We start from the raw sequence: 21936 nt of genomic DNA, 5'->3' as shown, positions 1-21936 counted from the left end.
AAAGCAATATACAGATTCAATGCAACTCGTATCAAAATCCCAATAATATTTCTTGCAGAAATAGAAAATGCATCCTAACATTCATATGGAATCTAAAGGGACCCTGAACAGCCAAAACAATCTTAAAAAAGAGGAATAAAGTTGGAGGACTCACATTTCCTGATTTCAAAATTTAGTACAAAGCTACAGTAATCACAATAGTGTGGTACTGACATAAAGACAGACATATAGACTTATTTTATTGGAACAGAATAGACAGCCCAGAAATAAACTCTTATATATATGTTAGAATGATTTCTAACAAGGGTGCCAAGACCATTTAATCGAGAAAGGACAGTCTTTCAACAAATGGTGCTGGGAAAATTGGCTATCCACTCACAAAAGAATAAAGCTGGACCCTTACCTAACACCACTCATAAAAATTAAAAATGGATCAAAGACTAAAACTATAAAACTCTTAGAGGAATTTTTAGGGCAAAAGCTTCACCACGTTCGATTTGGCAATGATTTCTTGTCTATGACACCAAAGGCACAGGCAACAAAAGAAAAAATAGATAAATTAGACTTCATGAAAATTAAAAACTTTTGTGCAAAGGACATTATCAACAAAGAGAAAAGGAAATCTACAGAATGGGAAAAAATACTTGCAAATCATTCAGTTAAGGTATTAAGATCCAGAATACACAGAAAACTCCTCAGACTCAACAACAACAAAACAAAGAACTTGATTAAAAAATGGACAAAGGATTGAATGGACATTTCTCCAAAGAAGAATGGCCAACAAGTACATGAAAAGATACTCAACACCACTAATCATTAAGGAAATGCAAATCAAAACCACAATGAGATACTACCTCACACCAATTAGGATGGCTACTAACAAAAAAGAACCCAGAAAATAACAAATCCTGCCAAAGATGTGGAGAAATTGGAAATCTTGTGCACTGCAGGTAGGACTGTAAAACATACAGCTGCTATGAGAAACCGTATGGCGGTTCCTCAAAAATTTATAAATAGAATCACCATATGACCCAGCAATTCCACTTTTTGGTATACACCCAAAACAATTGAAAGCAGAGTCTTGAAGAGGTATTTGTATACCCATGTTCACAGCAGTATTATTCACAATAGCTAAAATGTGGAAGCAATAAGTGTCCATCAGTGGACGAATGGATGAGCAAAATGTGGTATATACGTACACTAGAATATTACTCAGCCCTAAAAGGAAGGAAATTCTGACATGTTTCACAACGTGGATGAACCTTAAGGACATTATGCCAAATGAAATAAGCCAGCCACAAAAAGATGATTCCACTTATATGAGGTACCTAGAGTAGTCAAAATCAGAGACAAAAAGTAGAATGGTGGTCAGGGTTAGAGGGAACAGGGAGTTACTGTTTAATAGGTACAGTTTCAATTTTGCAAGATGAAAAGAGTTCTGGGGATGGATGGTGATGATGACTGCACAAAGATATGAATGTACTTAATACCACTGAATCATACACTTAAAAATGGTTATAATGGTAAATTTAATGTTACGTGTATTATATTACAATTAAAAAAAAAAAAGGCAATGCCACTTGCTCTCTTGGGTTACTTGCTCTCAGGGAAGCAGGCTGCCAGTTTGTGAGACCTAAGCAGCTCTATAAAGAGGTCTATGTGGAAAACATCTGAAGCCGCCTGCCAAGAGCTAGCACCAACCTGCCAACCACATGAGTGAGAGACCTTAAAGGCTGATCCTCCAGGCCCAGTCAAGCCTTTAGATAACTGCAGCCCAGCCAGCATCTTGACTGCAACCTCATGAGACCCAGAGTCAGAACCATCCAGCTAAGCCACTTCTGAATTTCCAACAGAAACTACACAAGATAAAAAATATTTGCAGTTTTAAGCAGCTAAATAGCTAAATTTTGGGATAATTAATAGATAATTAGTATAATATTAAAACCATTGGATGAAAAGTTATTGGAAAATAGGATATTTATATGATCTCAAAATATTACCCCACATTTTACTTACTAAGGGAAAAGTACACCATTATAATGGAGAGATCTGACAGTATCACCTTAACCAAGTAAATAAATTTACCAACACCATTAGTGTCACAACCTGCCATCATTGTGCCTCCCAATATAATGAAAAAAACAAGTACTATCAATATCACATAGACTAGTATTCTCGCCCCAAAAATGTTTAACCTGAATTTAACAATGAGGAAATAATAATATCTAAAACTCATGACACTCCACAAGTCAAGTGCCTTGATTTCTTTTTTAAAAAATTAACATATTGGGGGCCAGCCCGGTGGCGCAGCGGTTATATGCGCACGTTCCACTTTGGCGGCCCGTGGTTCGCCTGTTTGGATCCCAGATGCGGACATGGCACTGCTTAGCAAACCATGCTGTGGCGGGCATCCCACATATAAAGTAGAGGAGGATGGGCACGGATATTAGCTCAGGGCCAGTCTTCCTCAGAAAAAAGAGGAGGATTGGTAGCAGTTAGCTAAGGGCTAATCTTCCTCAAAAAAAAAAAAAAAATTAACATACTGAAAAACTAAAAAGGCAAGAGGACTGCTCTAGATCAAGACACTAAACAGACATAACAACAAAATACGTGAATGTTGACTGGATCCTAGATCTGGGGACAAAACCAAAAAAAGACTTTTAGAGACAAAAGGGAAAATCTGAATGTGAATATTAGTTGATATAGGATTACGGTTAATTTTCTTAGAAGTGATAAGACATATTATTGTGGTTATATAGGAAAATATCCTTTATCATGGGAGAAGCAATGCAAAAGTGTTTAGGGGTAAAATATCATGATGACTGCAACTTACTTTCTCATAGTTCAGCAAAATTAAAAGTATATCTATCTGGAGAGAGAAAGTAAATGTGACAAGATGTTAAACTTAACTGAAGTGCTTACAAGAGTTCACTATACTATTCTTTTAACTTTTCTGTAGATTTGATCTTTTTCAAAATAAAAAACTGGTTTAAAAAAAGAATACTGTAGGCTATCACAACGAGATGCCATGACATTACTATTAGAGTGGCTAAACAAGAAAATACTGACAGTACCAAGGGCTGACAAGAACGCAAAGCACCCTTACATATTACTGGTTGGATGCAAAATAATACAGGCAATCTGGAGAACATTTTGCCCATTTCTTATAAAGTTCAACACATTACCATATGACCCAAAAAGCCCATTCCTAGGTATTTGCCTTAGAGCAGAGGTTCTCAGTTCCAGAGGCTATTTTTCCTCTAGTACATTGTTTTTAGAACTAGGGGAGTGGGGTGCTGCTGTTATTTAGTGGGTAGAAACCAGGTATGCTGCTAAACATCCTACAATGCACAGGACAGCCCTCCACAACAAAGAATTATCCAGCCAAACATGTCATAGTGCCAAGATTGAGAAACCCTGCCTAGAGAAATAAAATCAATTGTCCACATAAAATCTGTACAGAAATGTTCATAGCGGATCCATTCATAATTGCCAAAAACGTGAAACAACTCAATGTCCTTCAACAGATAAATCAATAAACTGTGGTACATTCATACACTGGAATACTACTCAGCAATAAAAAGAATCGAACTACTGATACATGCAACAACTTGGATGAATCTCAAAGGCATCATGCTGAGTGAAACCCAGTCTCAAAAGGTTACATATGTATTATTCCATTTATGTGACAGTCTCCAAAAGACAAACCTATACGGATGGAGAACAAATCAGTGGCTGCCAGGGTTTAAGAATGAAGGGTGGGTATAACTAAATAACACAGTACAAGGGAGGATTTTGGTGTGATGGAATTGTTCTGTATCCTCATTATGCTGTTAATTACAAGAACCTATACACGTGTTAAAATTCATACAACTGTAGATCAAAAAAAAAGCCAATTTTACCATATGATGATTTTTTAAAAGTAATATTTAAAATACTTAAATACTTATTTTATAATATTTATTTTAAAATACTTAAATATTACTTTTAAAAATATTTAAATATTACTTAAATATTATATTATAAATACAAAATATTTAAAATATATTTAAAATATTACTTTTTAAAAAAAGGCTACAAATCCTGTGTACTGGGTTGAATAGTGTCTCCCCCAAAATTTACGTCCACTTGGAACCTCAGAATGTGACCTTGTTTGTTCTTATAGGTCTCTACAACGTAATCAAGTTAAGATGAAGTCATCCTAAATTAGGGCGGACCCTGATTCAATGACTGGTGCCCCTATAAGAGGAAGAAAATTTGAACATAGAGACATGCACAGAGTAAAAATGATGTGGCGACATACAGGGAGAACACCATGTGAAGATGGAGGCAGAGACTGGAGAGATGTGTACATAAGCCAAGGAATGCCAAGGACTGCTGGCAACCATCAGAAGGTAGAGAGAAGCACTGAACAGATTCTCCCTCTGAGAGGTTCCACCCTGATAGCACCTTATTTTTGGCCTTTTGGACTTCTATACTGTGAGAGAATTAAATTCTGTTGTTTTACACCACCCAGTGTGTGGTGATTTGTTACAGCAGTCCTAGGAAACCAATACCCCCTATGATTCTATTTATATGACATTCTAGAAAAGCCAAAACTATTGGGACAGAAAACATATGAGTGCTTCCTAGGGGATGGGGTTGGGCAGAAATAAATGACTACAAACAAAGGAGCACAAGTAAAGACTGCAAGCGTTTGTCAAAATTCAAAGACCTGTCTACCTGAAAAGGAAGAATTTTAGTATGCGTTAAGTTACATCTCAATAAACCTGATTCCAGAAAAGGAAAAAGAGTATTCCCAATGTGAATGACACACACACACACACAAAAAAGTGCTATTAATCTAGTTTCTACAATAACAAGAAAAAAATTGACTTTAGACCTCCTATGTATCTTGGGGAGATCTCTCCAGGACCCATTCTTCCTTTCTAGCACTTCCCTTCTACCTCCATATCTCACTGCTAGATTAACCCATCTTTTCTAATTTCCCTTTCATTTTATAATCTATCTTTCACCTCCTCTACCTCCTCCTAAGACTCAATTTTTAAAGACAATTTCAACTTTGCCTCTGTCTACAGCTTTAAAATTTGTAAGATACAGGGGCCGCCCCCGTGGCTGAGTGGTTGAGTTGGTGCGCTCTGCTTCGGTGGCCCAGGGTTTTGCTGGTTCGGATCCTGGGTGCGGACATGGCACCGCTCATCGGGCTATGCTGGGATGGCGTCCCGCATGCCAGCTGGAGGGACTCACAACCAAAAGTGTACAACTATGTACCAGAGGGCTTTGGGAGAAAAAGGAAAAATAAAATCTTTAAAAATAAATAAATTAAATAAAATAACATTTGTAAGATACAGAGATGGAGATGGATGCTTCTGCATGAATTTCCTATGAAAAATAAGTGACTTTTTACATGATTTTTAAAAAAGCTTTCACAATCAAGTACAGTGCTGTGGAGTCTCTATCTTCATCTAGTAAACCGTTATGGCTTGAACCAATGAAGATATCAGTTTTAATCTAAGATCAAGTACAACATTAAAATAATCTATTACCTATTACTGTCAGAAAGAAAATTAAAATGCAGTCAATTCTCAACACTTTTATATCACTCATTTTGAATAAAGTTTACTATCACACTAGAAAAATGTGACACTGTCCAATGTAGAAAGAAGGTGCTAAAACATTGCCAGAGGTAAAAACTAACCTTAACATCTTCTTGAAAGGCAGTGGAAAGACACAGACGATTTCACGAAATTATTTCAGTAACATCTTGCCCCATAATCAATAAACAGGCAAACTACATTTCCAGTCTATTTTAAAATATGTATCCTATTTATATACAAATTATTAAAGTCACAATATTATGAAATTTGCTTATTTTATTTTCAGAAATTACATATCCAATATAATCAGTTATTTTTATAGGTCATATCTATGTTGACCTAGAAAACTTTTCAATAATTTAATATAGGTCTATATTTTCTTAAAAGTCACCAAAGACATTTCAGAAAACACACAAAACCGATAAGGAGAAAACTGCTTGTTGAAGCAGACAGTACAGAGTTCAAAGAGCTAAAGTACACAGTGGTATTCAGAGAACTAAAATCTAATGAAGCTGAACTCTCAAACAGCCTTACTAAAATACAGAAGCATATATGGTAACTGTAAATACAATAAAAATAAAAAGGAGCAGTCTCCTTTGGATAGGGCCACTCAGCCATGTTTCCAAATCACTATTCAAGTGAAAGAGCTCTGTATCAGGGATCTGCGTTGAAAAATCTGTATTCATTCATCAGCCACTACGGTGAGGAACGGACTTCGGCCTCAATCCATTTGGAAGTGAAAGTCAGAGTTGGTAATGGTTCTCATGTATGCCACGCTACCCAGCTAGGTTGAAAACTAGATCCTGTTCCCTAGGGCCACAGTAGCTCAGACTAATTAGAAGGAACAACGTTTAGATCTCATTCTCCACTAATTATAGCAAGAGAGCTGACCTTGGTGTATGGGGTGCTGAAGGTACTGTCAAAGGGGACAAGAGTTCTTTGGGTTGGGTAGAAGGTAAATACTCACTTCCATAACTTAATTTCTCAACAAAAAAAGAGGGAATGAACTCATACTCACTTATGATGGGGAAAAGTTGCTTTTCTATTTACTGGAGAAAGTTACCTTAACAGGAAGGTAGGATGTGAACCACCCTCTTTCCCCTATAACAATGACATCTTGATTTTGAACATCATGGAACAATCTCAGATCACTCCAAACTCTTCTTCTATTTTCCAACCAAATATATCAGCATGGATTCTAAAGCACATGCATAAAAAGACAATTACCGGGGCTGGCCCTGCAGCCGAGTTGTTAAGTTCGCGGGCTCCACTGCAGGCGGCCCAGTGTTTCATTGGTTTGAATCCTGGGCGTGGAGATGGCACTGCTCATCAAGCCACACTGAGGCAGCATCCCACATGCCACAACTAGAAGGACCCACAACAAAGAATATACAACTATGTACTGGGGGCCTTTTGGGAGAAAAAGGAAAAAAATAAAATCTTTAAAAAAAAAAAAAAAGAATTACCTTACTCAAAGAGAAAAACAGGAAGGTACAACTTTCAAGGTTCAATAGTATGAAAACAGTTTAAGGAAACTGGCAACAGAATCAAACTTTTAGCATTCGTTTGCTGGTTTGAACTCTGTACCCAGTATTCCAGAAGGCAATTTCTTCCCTGTTCTCTCAAACAGCTTTCTGACAAACATTTTAATATTAACTAGTATTACAAGCAGCTTCCTGGCTTTGACTGACTATTTACTGCTGGAGTTTAAAGGATCTGAGATGCCACAATAAATATAACTACTGTTGTGCTACTATAAATATTACTCTCTTTTGAAAACAATGCTTGTGTGAAATTATACAACCTAATTATATATAAAGCTGAATTTCCTAGCTCCTAAGAAACTCTTGTTTCTGTTTTTTGTTTTCATTATGAGGAAATTAGCCCTGAGCTAACATCTGCCGCCAATCCTCCTCTTTTTGCTGAGGAAGACTGGCCCTGAGCTAACATCCGTGCCCATCTTCCTCCACTTTTTATATGTGGGATGCCTGCCACAGCATGGCTTGCCAAGTGGTGCCACATCTGCACCTGGGATCCGAACCAGCGAACCCCGGGCAGCAGAAGTGGAATGTGCGCACTTAACTGCTGTGCCACCAGGCCAGCCCCAAAACTCTTGTTTCTGATCACCTCTTAATATCCATGAATTCTCAAAATATAAGACCCTGATAGCCACCATCCCCATCATTCCAGCAAACCTTTTTTAGATTATTTGTTAACAACTATCAAGTAAACTAGATGTCAATACTAACAAGTTACTGAGTAATATGTATGCATACTTTATAAACAAATTCATGCATTTTTATTAAAAGAAGTAAAAGTATTGTTATTCAGATTGTACAAAAACCGAGAAAAAAAAATCACAAAGAGAGAATCATTTACACCCAAAAGCCCTAAATACTGGGCGGAGGGAAGAAGGGAAAAGACAAATTACCACTTACCCATTAGGAAACAAATAGGATCAGAAAGCAGAGCCAATTCTACACTCCAATTTGGGTCTGCGGATTTTCACCTTAGTTTTCTATTCCAGGACTACCTCCTCCACTTTGACTGAATTTGAAAAGGACCTGAATAAAAATATTATTTCAAAGAAGGCAAAATACCACACACACCTTATTGGTTCTCACAGGTAAACAAATGGAAATCCAGGAAAGTTAAATGGTTTGCCCAATTAGGCAAATATTTCTCAGATATGACACCAAAAGTACCATCCATAAAAGAAAGAATTGAAAAATTAAGCCTCATCAAAATTAGGAACCTCTACTCCTCAAAAGACACTATTAAGAAAATGAAAAGACAAGCAAAAGGCTGGGAGAATATATTTGTAAAATGCCTATCCAACAAAGGACTCATATCTAGAATTTACAAAGAACTCTTACAACTTGATTATATGATAAATGACCCAATCAAAATGGATTGTCCAAGGTCAGAAGAGCAGATAGGCTAAAAATTGAGCTCTCTAGGGCCGGCTCCATGGCTGTGTGGTTAAGTTCACGCGTTCCGCTGCGGTGGCCCAGGGTTCAGATCCTGGGCGCGGACACGGCACCGCTCATCAGGCCACCTTGAGGCGGCGTCCCACATCCCACAACTAGAAGGACGTGCAACTAGGATATACAACTGTGTACAGGGGGGATTTGGGGAGATAAAGCAGAAAAAAAAAAAAAGATTGGCAACAGTTGTTAGCCCAGGTGCCACTCTTTAAAAAAAAAAAACAAAACTGAGCTCTCTAGCCTTGCTCAATGTTAATTTCATGATTTAAAACCATGGTTCTATAAAGGAGCCAAAAAAAATAACAGAGAAACAAACAAACAAAAAATACTTATATCATTGCTGTACTTGAACTAATTCAGTTTGGTCCTTTTCAAAATTATTAAACTATATATTGAAAGCCAGCCCTGATGGCCTAGTGGTTAAAGTTCAGCACTCACCACTTTGGCAGCCCAGGTTCATTTCCCAGTCACAGAACCATACTACCCATCTGTCAGTTGCCATGCTGTGGTAGCAGCTCACATAGAAGAACTAGAATGACTTACAACTAGGATATACAACCATGCACTGGGGCTTTGGGGAGGGGGAAAAAAAAGGAAGATTGGCAACAGATGTTAGCTTTGGGTGAATCTCTCCCTGTGTGTGTGTATATACACATATATATACACATTCATAAAAAATATACATATTTTTTAGAATTTATATATATTTTATATATATATATCTAGGATCACTCCCAACCCCCTCTTGACAAAAACAAAAAACCCTAATGAGTACCACAGACTCAAAATAAGAAATTCCAAATCATCACATAATAAAATCAAGTTAAGAAGTGAATCCCTGAAATGATTAAAACAAATTTTTTTCCCTTCAGAATTACTAAAGGTAAAACCCTTGTTTGGATACCTCAGGCTAACTTGTATTTTCTTAGGCAAACAGTAACAAGTCCTCTAAGAGAAGAATCAAATTTCTTTCAATGAGATCTTATATTTTCCTTCTCTAAAGTGAAATTTAAAGGACACAGGGACTTCTTTGCCTAAAAGCTTAATCATCTATAAATGTTTACCTCATCAAGTAAATGGTTAAAAGAGAAGAATGGAGAAATTCAAAACTAGAGAAAAATGTAATGATGGTCCTGCCCTGACCAACCTTCACCTTTCCAGAAAGCACTACTTTTAAGCTTTTATCATCAAACATTTACTGAGGGACTATATATTGCAGAGAATGGTTCTAGCTGCTTTGTCAACAATAGATAAAGGAGGAGGAATAGCAGTAGACCCAGAAGCAGAAAACACATGGGCAGCAGCCTACAAAATAATTAGGACGCCAAAAAACCAAACAATCCAATTAAAAAATGGGCAAAGTACTTGAACAGACATTTCTCCAAAGAAGATATACAAATTGCCAAAAAGCACATGAAAAGATGCTCAATATCACTAATCATTAGAGAAATGTAAATCAAAATCACGATACCACTTTACCATGAGGATAACTTTTTTTTTTTTTAAAGATTGGCACCTGGGCTAACAATTGTTGCCAATCTTCCTTTTTTCTTTTTTTTTTTTAAGGATTGGCACCTGGGCTAACAACTGTTGCCAATCTATTTTTTTTTTGCTTTTTTCAGCTTTATCTCCCCAAACTCCCCCTGTACACAGATGTATATCTTAGTTGCCGGTCCTTCTAGTTGTGGGATGTGGGACGCCACCTCAACGTGGCCTGACAAGCGGTGCCATGTCTGCGCCCAGGATCCAAACCCTGGGCCGCTGCAGTGGAGCACATGAACTTAACCACTTGGCCACGGAGCCGGCCCCAGGATAACTCTTATTAAAAAATAAAAATAACAAATGTTGGCATAGGTGTGGAAAATTGGAACTCTTGTGCACCGCTGGTGGGAACACAAAATGGTATAACTACTGTGGAAAATAGTATGGTGGATCCTCAAAACGTTAAACATAGCATTATCACATGATCCAGCAATTCCACTTCTGGTAATATACCTAAAAGAACGTAAAGAAGGGACTTGAACAGATATTTGTACACCCATGTTCACAATATCCAAAAGGTGGAAATAACCCAAAATCTGTCTATTAACAGACGAATGGATAAACAAAATGCAGTAGATACATAAAATGGAATACTGTTCAGCCTTAAAAAGGAATGAAATTCTGACACATGCTACAACATGAACTTTGAAGATATTATGCTAAGAGAAATAAGCCAGACAATAAGAACAAATATTGTATGATTCTGCTTACATAAGGTGCCCAGAATAGTCGAATTCCACACAGAGACTGAAAGCAGTATAGTGGTTACCAGGGTCTAGGGGAGGAGGAATGGTGAGTTACTGTTTAATGGTTACAGAGTTTCAGTTTGGGATGATGAAAAAGCTCTGGAGATGCACAGTGGTGATGACTGCACAATGCGAATGTACTTAATGCCACTGAACTGAATGCTTAAAAATGGTTAAAATGGTAAATTTTCTGTTATGCATATTTTCCCACAATAAGAAACAAACAAACAAAAAATAATCAGGGGGCCGGCCCAATGGCGCAGCGGTTAAGTGCACACGTTCTACATCGGTGGCCCACCGGTTCGGATCCTGGGTGCAGACGTGGCACCACTTGGCAAGCCATGCTATGGTAGGCATCCCACATACAAAATAGAGGAAGAGGGGCATGGATGTTAGCTCAGGGCCAGTCTTCCTCAGCGAAAAGAGGAGGATTGGCAGCAGTTAGCTCAGGGCTAATCTTACTCAAAAAAACAAAAAAAAAATCAGGACAGGTAAGTTCATCATTTTCTGTCCCTCAGAGATGAAAACATCAATTTATATAGTAAAATCAACTTAACAGGGAAGACTGAACATATGTGCTCCCTCTCTACTCCCTCCTGAAACCCCAGCAAAATGAAATTAAGGAATAAAAAAGCATAAAAAAGACAAGGGAAAGGAAATGACAGCAGATAAATATCAGCAACATTCTGGACAATGAAAAGCAGTAGTAGCTATGTTCTGAACATTTCAACATATATATAGAATATAGTTGTTTTTAATTAAGACCTATAGTAAATATCTTTCCTCCAAAAAATTCACTAACAGAAAAAGATAATCTGGGATTTCCCTTTAACTACTGACTTTCCATGGAAGCAAATGCAACTAATCCCTCTCCCGTTTTCCTTTCTTTCCCACTTCCAAATCAGATCTATAATTAAATGAACCTCCTGAAAATCCCTTTTAATTTTCAGAACAAATGAACTCCCAAAACTAGGTTAGACCATGCTTCAAAAGTAAAAAAAAAAAAAAAAGTAAATCCCTACTCTATTAAATGAGATTTAGATTTAGCTCACTTTGACCCTATTACTGCTTCTCTGTGACAGCAGCAATTTTGTGTACTTTTCAGAGGCTCAGTTCAGTATTCTCATTCATCAATGAGGGAAATGTTGCTCTATCTCAAATATTCTTAATACTCAGGCTATATCTAACATACTATTCAGCTTGCTTAAAAAGACTACTTACAACAATTACATTTTGCATTTTAGCCAACAATAAGGAATAATTTCCCTGTGTATGTCAAGAAAATTTTCACGAGAAAGTATAAACAGAACCAAAGGCTTGGTGAAAATAAAATCTTAAAAATCACTTTCTCAGGATATACACAATAAACACATTCCATTTTTCTACAACGTTTATCAGTTTCTTTAAAAATGCTGAATCATGAATTAATTATTGTGTCAAGTTTCTGCGGCAAAATTCTACATCTTCTCCATTATCAAACCCTTTCTCAGTGCTTCCAAACCTCGGCAAATACAAAAATTCCATGTATAAACCAAAGTCTAATGAAACTTATCAGAGGTTAACTGACATCACCAAAAATTTGAAACTAGAAATGTGATAAGCTGTTGAACTACTGTGATTCTTCCTTTTCTTTCTATTCTGCTTGTGCAAGCTGGAAAATCATAAGACTATGTATGTCATCCATCATTAAGGAGGGTGCTGGGGCTGAGTGATGAAGTAAGATCCAAAACATAAACAAAAGAGGGATAACCTGTAGACATAGTATTACCCTCACATAATCCAGTTTTTACAAAAGAACAGAGAAAAAGCTGTCAAAATTGGCCCTCTTTATTTAATGCAGGGTCCCATTGTCACAGAGTGACCCATATACAAGCTTTTGTCTCTTATATAAGCTTTTCCCCCCTTCCTTTCCATTCCCACTACCCCTCCCTAGCCTGGTCTCCCTGCCTTCAGACCCTACCAACCCTAATAAATATCGTAGACCTCAATATTATCAAATAAATTTTCATAACATACCATTTCATCCTGTCGAAAATAGGACTTAAGGTTATCCCAAAATAAGGCTGGTCTCTTAACTTTTCCAAACTTTCTCCTATTACCAAGCCCTCTTCAGACTAATCTAAACAACTAATCTATTCACTGCACTTCCACATCTCAAGCCATTCCTGCCTCTGCACCTTTGCCCATTCTGAATTCCAGTCTTAAATAACTTCCCTCCTCCTCTCTGCCATAATAATTACTCGGCATACCCCTCATTAAGACCTAGACTTCTTTGAGGTATTGTTCGAACTGTTTTAAATCTTTATGTGGGTAAGAACTTTCTTCCCGGAGGACAGGGAACGTGGGTTATGCCGCCAAGAGTCAAGCCCCAGATCAGAGGTTGCAAAGTGGCAACGCACAAGGCAAATTCTGCCCACAGTGGTGATTCGTTTGGCCCATAGTGTTTATATTATGAATTCATAAGTTGCCAACATTTAAAAATAAAGATTTCTCAAAAAATCTGGATTTTCAGCTTCTCTTTAGAAAAAAGTTAAGATGTTCAGGCCACACTCAGTTTATGCTCCCCCTAGATCAATAGTAAGCCAACACTAATTATTCTAAAATGGTGAATTTTACCTCAATTAAAAAAAAAAGTGAGCCAAAGCTGCTTAACAGCTGCCCCATTGGAGAGACATGAATTCTTTAGTTCACTTAAATCCCAATCTGATCTATCATTACTTTTTAAAATGTTCATCTAGCCCTTGTAGGCATTTGAATTTACAATGCTCTCCCAAGATAAACTTACTGAATGAATTAATGAATTCAGATGATAATTTTAAGACAGACAAGGCTGGTGGTAATGATAATGGCCACAACAATAACAATAATAGCAACTAACATCTCATGCTTATTGTGAGCCAACTACTGTTCAAGCAAAAATACATTATCTCATTTAATCCACACAACAACCCTATGGATATGCTATTACTATTACCAATTTACAGATGAGGAAACTGAGGCACAAAGAAGTTAAACAACTTGGCCAAGGTCAGAGTGCCACTCCATGGTACAGCCAAAATTCAAAATCGGACAACTTAACTCCAGTACACACTGTTAACCCCTACAATATGATTCCTTTAGACGAGCATCCCTTCCTCTGTGTCCAACTGAATTGATTCTCTGGAACAAAGAATCAAAAGACTAAATTTGAGAGCTCACTCTTTCTCTGTACAAATGACTAAGGACCAAATCAAAGTTTACCTAAATGCAGGCGGCATTTCTGGACTTTTTCCTTGTCTTAAAAGAAAAATTTGTCTCCAATTCACAGAGAAAAGGTTACGGAATCCAATTACAAAAATATTTTCTCAGAAAGCAAGTATGTTATTAGACATTTCTGGAGTGAGGTAAGCTTAATATGCAGATGAATTCTTAGTTTAAAACTACAAAGTGATGATACATACAAAACAACAACTTTTCTGGGTTAGACATGTATATCAATTAGGGTAAACAGTTTCCAGACTGAAAAAAACCTGTGAGTTTCTTGAAGGCAGGGACTGCTTTTTAGTCATGAATTCCTGCAATGCCTAGCACAGAGCAGCACTTAGCATATATTCAGTTATGTTAAAGGAACCAAGAAATCTGAAGTTAATATCTTAAATTGCAATGCAATCCTTATTATGGCATTTATCATCTTGCTTTTTACAATAATTACCAGTGAGTAAGTTTCTTTTCCTATCAAAAACACAAAATCCTTGAGGCAGGGGTTTTATATTAAGTAATCCTTGAGACCAACCGAAGCAAGGGCTCAATAAATGTTTGTTGAATATTACAAACTTAACATTTCTAAACTTAGGTTTCCTACAAGTCTCTCTACCAATGTTTAAAGTAGAACTTAAAGTGGCTTCTCATTTAGAAAGCACTGGATATTATGAAGTCCCATTATAAGATATTTCTGAGACCAGTCTTATATTGTATATCAACAAAGCCCTGAAAAATTAGTGAACCAGCACATGAAGCACAAAGTATAACCAAAGAGTGAGCTAGAAAGAACCTGAGAGATCATAATGTTTGATGCTTTCAATAGATAGGTGAGGAAATGGAGGTCCAGAGAGATTTAAGAAAATTGCCCAAGATCACAGAATTTAAGTAACTAGCAATACCAACGCTAGAACCCAGGTCTCCTGAACGCTGGCCCAGATTTCTTTCCACAAAGAACTTCTTTGTAAGCTCAGGATGAAGTGGACACTTTAAAATTTTTTAAAGATATTTGGTATGGAGAATGATCTTTCCCAGCACATAACTTTCTGTGAGGTATTACATCACCGTTAAAGAAATGAAAGCTGCCTTGTTCCTTTACTGCAGATAATTCCATCTCCTTTTCCCCTTCTTTATTTGCTCTACATATTTTTCATTTTCATGTCTTTCCTTTCATTATCTTCTGAGAATTCTTCTATCTCTTATCTACTTTCCTTCTTATCTACTTCCTTCCCAAGTATCTCTCACAAAGCACCCCACCATCTCCTTCCTTTCCCTCCATAATTATAAAAAAGAACAGATTAAGCACACTTCTGATTGCAGCACTGGCCTGGGACACCATAATAAGCAAATCATAGCCTGGTCTCTAAGCATTTATGGGGCAATTAGTTAATAAAAATATAAACTAAACGCAAAGAGTCACATAAACGAATGAATAATAAACCTGATGCTTACAGTGTAGACAAGAATCTAAGTATGGATGGGACATTTATGTGAAGGGAGGTGGTTAATGACAACGACAACAAATAGCTGCAAGATTAGGGTTAAGCAAATTAAGAGGACCACTCTCTTCCTATTCAGCTTTCTCACCTACCAATTCACCTGCTCTACTTCATTCACTCCCTATTCTCAATACTGCTTGACTTTTTCTATGCTCTATTCTTTTTTTCATGTTCAATAGTTTTCCTTTTCTCTCTCCTGATCTTTTTTTTTTGTTTTGGTTTTGTTTTGTTTGAGGACGATTAGCCCTGAGCTAACATCTGCTGCCAATTCTCCTCTTTTTTTTTGCTGAGGAAGACTGGCCCTGAGGTAACATTCATGCCCATCTTCCCCTACTTTATATGTGGGACGCCTGCCACAGCAAGACTTGCCAAGCGGTGCCATGTCCGCACCCGGGATCCGAACAGGCGAACCCTGGGCCGCCGAAGCAGAACATGCGAACTTAATCACTGCACCACTGGACTGGCCCCCTCTCCTGATCTTTTAAAGTGAATCTGTCCTGTCCTCATGTATTCCTTTTCAATGTTATTGCCAACTTCTCCCACCTTGTAGATCTAGATAATGTCTTGTGAATTCATTTTTTTCTAAAGATTTAATATGTATTATTTTATTTGATCCTCACAACAATGCCAGGGAGGCAGGTAGGAATCAATAAATCTATTTTAGAAATACATAAACTGAGTCTCGGCAGGATTAAATAATTTGTCAAAAGTCACAGTTTGTCAGTGGCAAAATCAAACCAGAAACCAGACCATTTCTTTCCAAGTTTTCTATTCTTTTTCCATTGCACCATGTTGCTTTCTTTTTAATTCCTACACTTTTTAGCCATACATATGCAAATGTGTGGACAAATATATAGAGATAAATTTTTATAAAAAAACAGCACAAGTGGGAAAAGTATGTGTATGTCTAAGGAAGCTATAAAAACAAAAAAGTCAAAGGACCCAAATTAAGAGCATAGTGTGGCTCACAGGCTAATCCTTGTAGAAGAGGTTTTGAGTTTCAGATCCAAGTGGAAACTACCTATTTCTTCAACCAACTGATGTAGCCAGCATCAACACTGCTCTCTCCCCACACCTCCCTACAACAGTTATACGACCAGGGCTCATCCTCTGCACCATTCTTGCCCCCAATCTCTCTCACAGGCAGGCCACCATACCTGAAGTTCTCACCGTTCGAGTCACTTCTTTGGGTTAAGGCGTTGTCTCCAGAAGGCCACTGTTAAATGCATGTTACCTGAGAGGGGAAGGAGGGTCCATTAACATATTACTCCTATGGTTAAATGCATCAGATTAGTGATGACCTTGGGAATCTGACAGCACAATGTCTTTTAAAAAGTTTCATGGGGGGGCCGGCCCCTTTGCTGAGTGGTTAAGTTCACGAGCTCCACTTCGGCAGCCCAGGGTTAGCAGGTCTGAATCCTGGGTGCAGACACGGCACTGCTCATTAAGCCATGCTGAGGCGGCATCCCTCATGCCACAACTAGAAGGACCCACAACTAGAAATACACAACTATGTACCAGAGGGCTTTGGAGAGAAAAAGGAAAAATAAAATCTTAAAAATAAATAAAAAGTTTCATGGGGATAGATTTTTTTGATGGGGCAGGCAGAATAAGAAGGTGAGTCAGGGGGAAAATGATTCATACATAGTATGGGGTGGTGCCCACCTGGGTATGATGGCTACATGGCAAAATGAGGATGCTCATATAACCCATACTCTGCTTTATGGGGTCACTGTAAGGACGGTCTCTACAACTTAGAAGCTCTTAGGGATAGGAAAAGAAAAAGCACACCAAGGATCTGAGTATAGTCAAAAGCAAAAGAGCTGAGCTGGCAACAGTTTTCCAAAGGCAGTGCACTACTAGACCAAAGGCGGAGTCTTCTAGTTAACTACTTCTGGTTGTGAGGCTGGTTTTCAACCCAACATTTTTAGCTGAGGGCCAACTCTCAACCAGAGAATGCTGCAATTCAATTCTGCAACCCTCCTTGCTGATTTATATTGACTCAAAGCCAGTACCATTTAGAGCCACAAAAATCAACATGCCTTTACTGAGCACATATTTTGAGCCCAGGATTTGGCTAGGTACTATAAATACATAAAAAATTAACTTTATATACTTTTGCCTTAACTCATATAAAGGAAACCAATCCCCAAAAACCAAAATTGAGAAAGGGTGAAGAACAAGAAAGGAAGTGAAAAAAAAACAGGTGACTATTTCCTATCAGTACTAACATAAATTTTTTAAGCCAGAATGAATACAACAAAACTCACTTACAGGCCAAAGTTCCTTGCTAAACTCTTGCCTAAGTAGTCAAGAGGCACAGGCTAGATATATCTTTTTTTTTCTTTTGATAAAATATCAAAAGCTCTTTAGTAGCACACATTCATCTTGGTACACTGGAGAATAACAGAGTAAGAGTTACAAAACTTGGTTCTAGTTCTACCTCTGATTCTTAACTGATTTTAGGTAAATTATTTAACTCGCTTAGGACTTTGTTTTAAAAAGAAAACTAAGAAGTTGGACTAGTCTTAGAATAGTATATACCTGGCACATATACCACCCACTAGATAACTGTATCCACAGCAGGCATCACTAATCAATCGTAAGCCACCTTCCCAGAGAACCCATATGACCAAAATCCTTCTCCCCACAGTAATTCTGGCAGCAGCTACTTCAAAGAAGAATTGGCCCATAAACCATATTCGCCACTGTGCACTAGATAATCTCTGCAATCTCTTCCAACTCAAAAATTCTAATACCAAGTTCCTGAGGGTGGGAGAAAAACTTCCAACCAGCTTAGATCAATGTTGATAGTCGTAAATTTCAGTCTACTCTCCAAATTTTCCTCCAAACTGCACCCAATCTGGTTCTTCTTAATTTTTCAAAGAAGCTAATGAACACACTGATACCATTAACATATATAACCTGGCAATATAATTCAGGTTTGCTACTAAGTTCTTTTGACAGACTGGCCCTAAAAAATCCTCCTCCAAAAATATGGTAACAATATTGCACTAGTAAAGAACTGAACCCAAACCCTTGATCATCCCCACAGCCTCTGTCCAAGGTGAAACCTTTTCACTTCTCATCTAGACCTCAGCAATAGCACCCTTTCACTCTTATCACTAGAGCAATCTTTCTAAAACACACATGTACTTATACCACTTCCCTGTTTAAAAATATGTATCTATTGCTAACAACATAAAACTCAAGCCTTTTAGCATTAACTTAGAAATGTTCATATAGTTGCTTCCTTTGACCCTTCTGGCCTCCTGTCTCATCTGCTCTCCCTCCCCATCCCACTTCCCTGCTCTCTAAACACTCTTTCTTCCACAAACCTATGCATTTATACACAGCATTAAGGCTTTTCCTTTGTCTGCCTTGTCCTTCCCTTTCCCCAACCGTATCACTCCTACTCATCATCTAAGACCCAACTGAGGTCCAGGGCAGACCCTGCCTCCATCTCTGGCCAACCCCCAGATAGAACTGGTCACTTCCGTTTCTGTCTCAAAGTTTTTTGAACTGTCCTGAGTATGTCCACAGTATTGTTTGCCTCAGTGGTTCCCAACACCATCAGAATTTCCTGAGGCATGTTTTAAAAATAAATTCTTCAGTGGCTGGCCAGGTGGTGTGGTGGTGAAGTCCCACTTCAGTGGCCAGGGATTCACAGGTTCAGATCTGGGCATGGACCTACATGCCATTCATCAAGCCATGCTGTGGCAGTGTCCCACATACAACACAGAGGAAGACTGGCATATCTTCCTTCTGAGATGTTAAGCTCGGCAAACAACCTTCCTCAAGCAAAAAGAGCAAGACTGACAACGAATGTTAGCTCAGGGCTAACCTTTCTCATCAATCAATCAATTCTTCAGGGCCAACCCAGGCATAATGAATCAATCTCAGGAGATGAGATCCTGGAATTTCTACTTTTACAAAGCTTCCCTAGGGGCCGACCCGGTGGCCCAGCAGTTAAGTGCGCACGTTCAGCTTCTCGGTGTCCTGAGGTTCGCCAGCCAGGATCCCGGTGTGGACATGGTACCGCTTGGCATGCCATGCTGTGGTAGGCGTTCCACATATAAAGTGGAGGAAGATGGGTACCAATGCTAGCTCAGGGCCAGGCTTTCTCAGCAAAAAAGAGGACTGGCAGTAGTTAGTAGTTAGTTCAGGGCTACCCGTCAAAAAAAAAAAAAAAAAGCTTCCCTAATTATTCTAATGGTCAAATTGGGGGACTATTGGTTTGTCTGTCTCTTCTAATAGGTGTAAAGATGTGTTTTTTAAAAGAATGTAGAAATGATTTACTCTAGAATACAGTGAAGAAGTATTCTGCACTTGCTTTTTATTTCATATCATAATCCTTGTTGCTCTGACTCATAGACTGAAAATGAAAGAATTCCTTTTGGACTCACACCCAAAAAACTTAAGTCACTGTTCAAAAAAGCAGTTGAATTTCCACCTTCATTTCTAAATCTTAAAAATGAAGTAATTGAACCCTGAGTAAACCTGTGAAAACACAGTGCGGGCTCTCAACAGAACTGCCACGAGAACTTCATTTCAGCTGAGAAACAAATCCCTTGCCGATTTTGAGAGCGGAAATACAGCGTCTTTCCGAACTTCCTTAAAATCGAATTATATTAGGAATAGATGCGGGAGAACCCAGCTGAGTGCAATGGCTGGCTCCAGCGTCTCATTAATTTTCAAAGAAAAACCCCATTCTTTCTTTCTCACCCCTCACTCCCCCCAAAAAGTATACTGAAGCTGTAGAATAACGGCAGAAAATGTAACAAGATTAAGATACAAATGTAACCAGGAAAACAAGTTGTGTTGTTACTGGGGAATCGTGAATTTCAAGCAGTTTGCAAGTTTACCTGGTTACATCTCGGATGAACTTTAGGCCCAAAGTCTACTTCGGGCGCACAGTCTGTTTCTCTCTCTCTTTAACTCGCTGCCCAGAAATAATTCTGAAAACCTGTGGTCCCTACTAAGTTATGTCCTCATCATGTTTCGACCCTTAGAATACGTTCACAGCTACTTTTTTCTTTTCTCTGCTAAAGAAAAGGACACTCTCAGGAGGGAGGAGGAAAGTGACAGCTCCACGTCTGCAAAACTCCGCGCCGGCGGGGCCGCGGCGGCGGGAGCCGAGCAGGGCGCCCGGGCCGGGACCACCACGCTGGGGGACAATGGAGGGAGGAGGGGACTGGAAGAGGGCAGGGGAAGTAGCCGCTGTGCTGGGCCCCCATCGCAACTAGGGGTTCCAAAGTCTCGAGAAGCCCAGCCGCCGCCCCTCACAAGGCCACGTCGCCCGCGCCGGCCTCTGCCGCCGGGCCCCGCGCGTAGGCCGGACCGGGCCGCGGCAGAGTGGCCCTCGGGCGGGGCGGAGGGGCGAGCGGCCGGACCCTGCCGGCTCCCACCGCGGCCCAGCCGTCCCACAACTCGGCGCTGGCGAGGTGAGGGCCTCCGGACGCCTCAGCCCGACAGTGGCCACTCGGCGCGTCCGGCCGTCCCAACCCCCGCCCAGCCGGGCCATCAGCCCGAGCTCCTCGCGCCCCCCACGGGAACCGGCTCTGAGGGGAGAGGGAGCACCCAAGGTTCTGAGGGCCCAGGCTCGCGCGCCGCACTCCTCCATCCCTCGTTCTCCTCGGACTCTCTTGTCCGAGAAACCCTCTCTCCCCAGAAACGCCCCCAGTCCGCCTGCGGATGTTTACCGGGACACGGGGCGGCGGCGACTCTTCAGTCCCTCGACTAAGATGGCAGCCGGTCCCGAGCCCCGACCACAAGCGACCGGAGCCAGTAGGCGGCCAACGCGCAGGCGCCTCCGCCTCGGGAGCTACCCGGACTCCAAGCCCCAGAAGCCTTCACGCACTAACCGGCCTCCAGCCCGAAGAGCCGGCAGAGGCTGGTGAGCGCAGATAACCCAGAGTTTCCTCGACCCCAAGTAGGAGGAGCTCTTGAATGGCTCCCAGCACTTCTAGGCGTTTTTTTTTTTTTTTTAAACTCTCCCCGCCCCCCCCGCCACACCCCAAGAACGTCTCAAGACTCTAGCTGTGGTTCCCAAACTCTAGCGTACATCAGAATCACCTGAAAGGCTTGTTAAAACTTAGACTGCTGGGCCCCAGCCCCAGAGTTTCTAATTTAGCCGATCTGGGATCTGGCATCTAATAATTTACATTTCTAACAAACTCTGGTGCGCTGCTGGTGGGGGATCACACTTTGAGAACCACTAGATTACAGCTTTGTCCTTAAGGAAGTGCACTCGGGAGTTACATTGATTGCGTTCAAATATGCCTTTTAACAGAGTGTGTTTAGGGATGATGCAAATAGCTACGCGTAA

The 21936-nt window shown here is 39.6% G+C and overlaps 1 protein-coding gene across 7 annotated transcripts in view; it reads right to left on the bottom strand.

The window, feature by feature from the left end:
- Positions 1-21530, bottom strand: part of ITCH (itchy E3 ubiquitin protein ligase) — a 109091-nt gene extending 87561 nt beyond the window's left edge. Inside the window, exons 1-3 of one of the 7 annotated variants that reach the window (XM_070588112.1) lie at positions 21311-21432; positions 16766-16842; positions 8036-8161 (exon numbers count right to left, since the gene is read on the bottom strand). Coding sequence is in view for 1 of the 7 variants with exons in the window: in XM_070588111.1 (XP_070444212.1) it covers positions 6825-6890 (66 nt within the window). In the remaining 6 variants the exon portion in view is untranslated. Of the gene's footprint in view, positions 1-6824; positions 7038-8035; positions 8162-10837; positions 10897-16765; positions 16843-21310 lie in introns of those variants that run through there. The other 6 variants (XM_070588113.1, XM_070588116.1, XM_070588115.1 and 3 more) reach the window with 6 other exon arrangements.
- Positions 21531-21936: the final 406 nt, after the last annotated feature.

The sequence above is a fragment of the Equus przewalskii genome, chromosome 21 (genome assembly GCF_037783145.1).
Source record: "Equus przewalskii isolate Varuska chromosome 21, EquPr2, whole genome shotgun sequence".
NCBI classification, from domain to species: Eukaryota; Metazoa; Chordata; class Mammalia; order Perissodactyla; family Equidae; genus Equus; species Equus przewalskii.
Note: the sequence above shows the minus strand (reverse complement) of the source record. Positions and strands in the feature narration are given on the sequence as shown.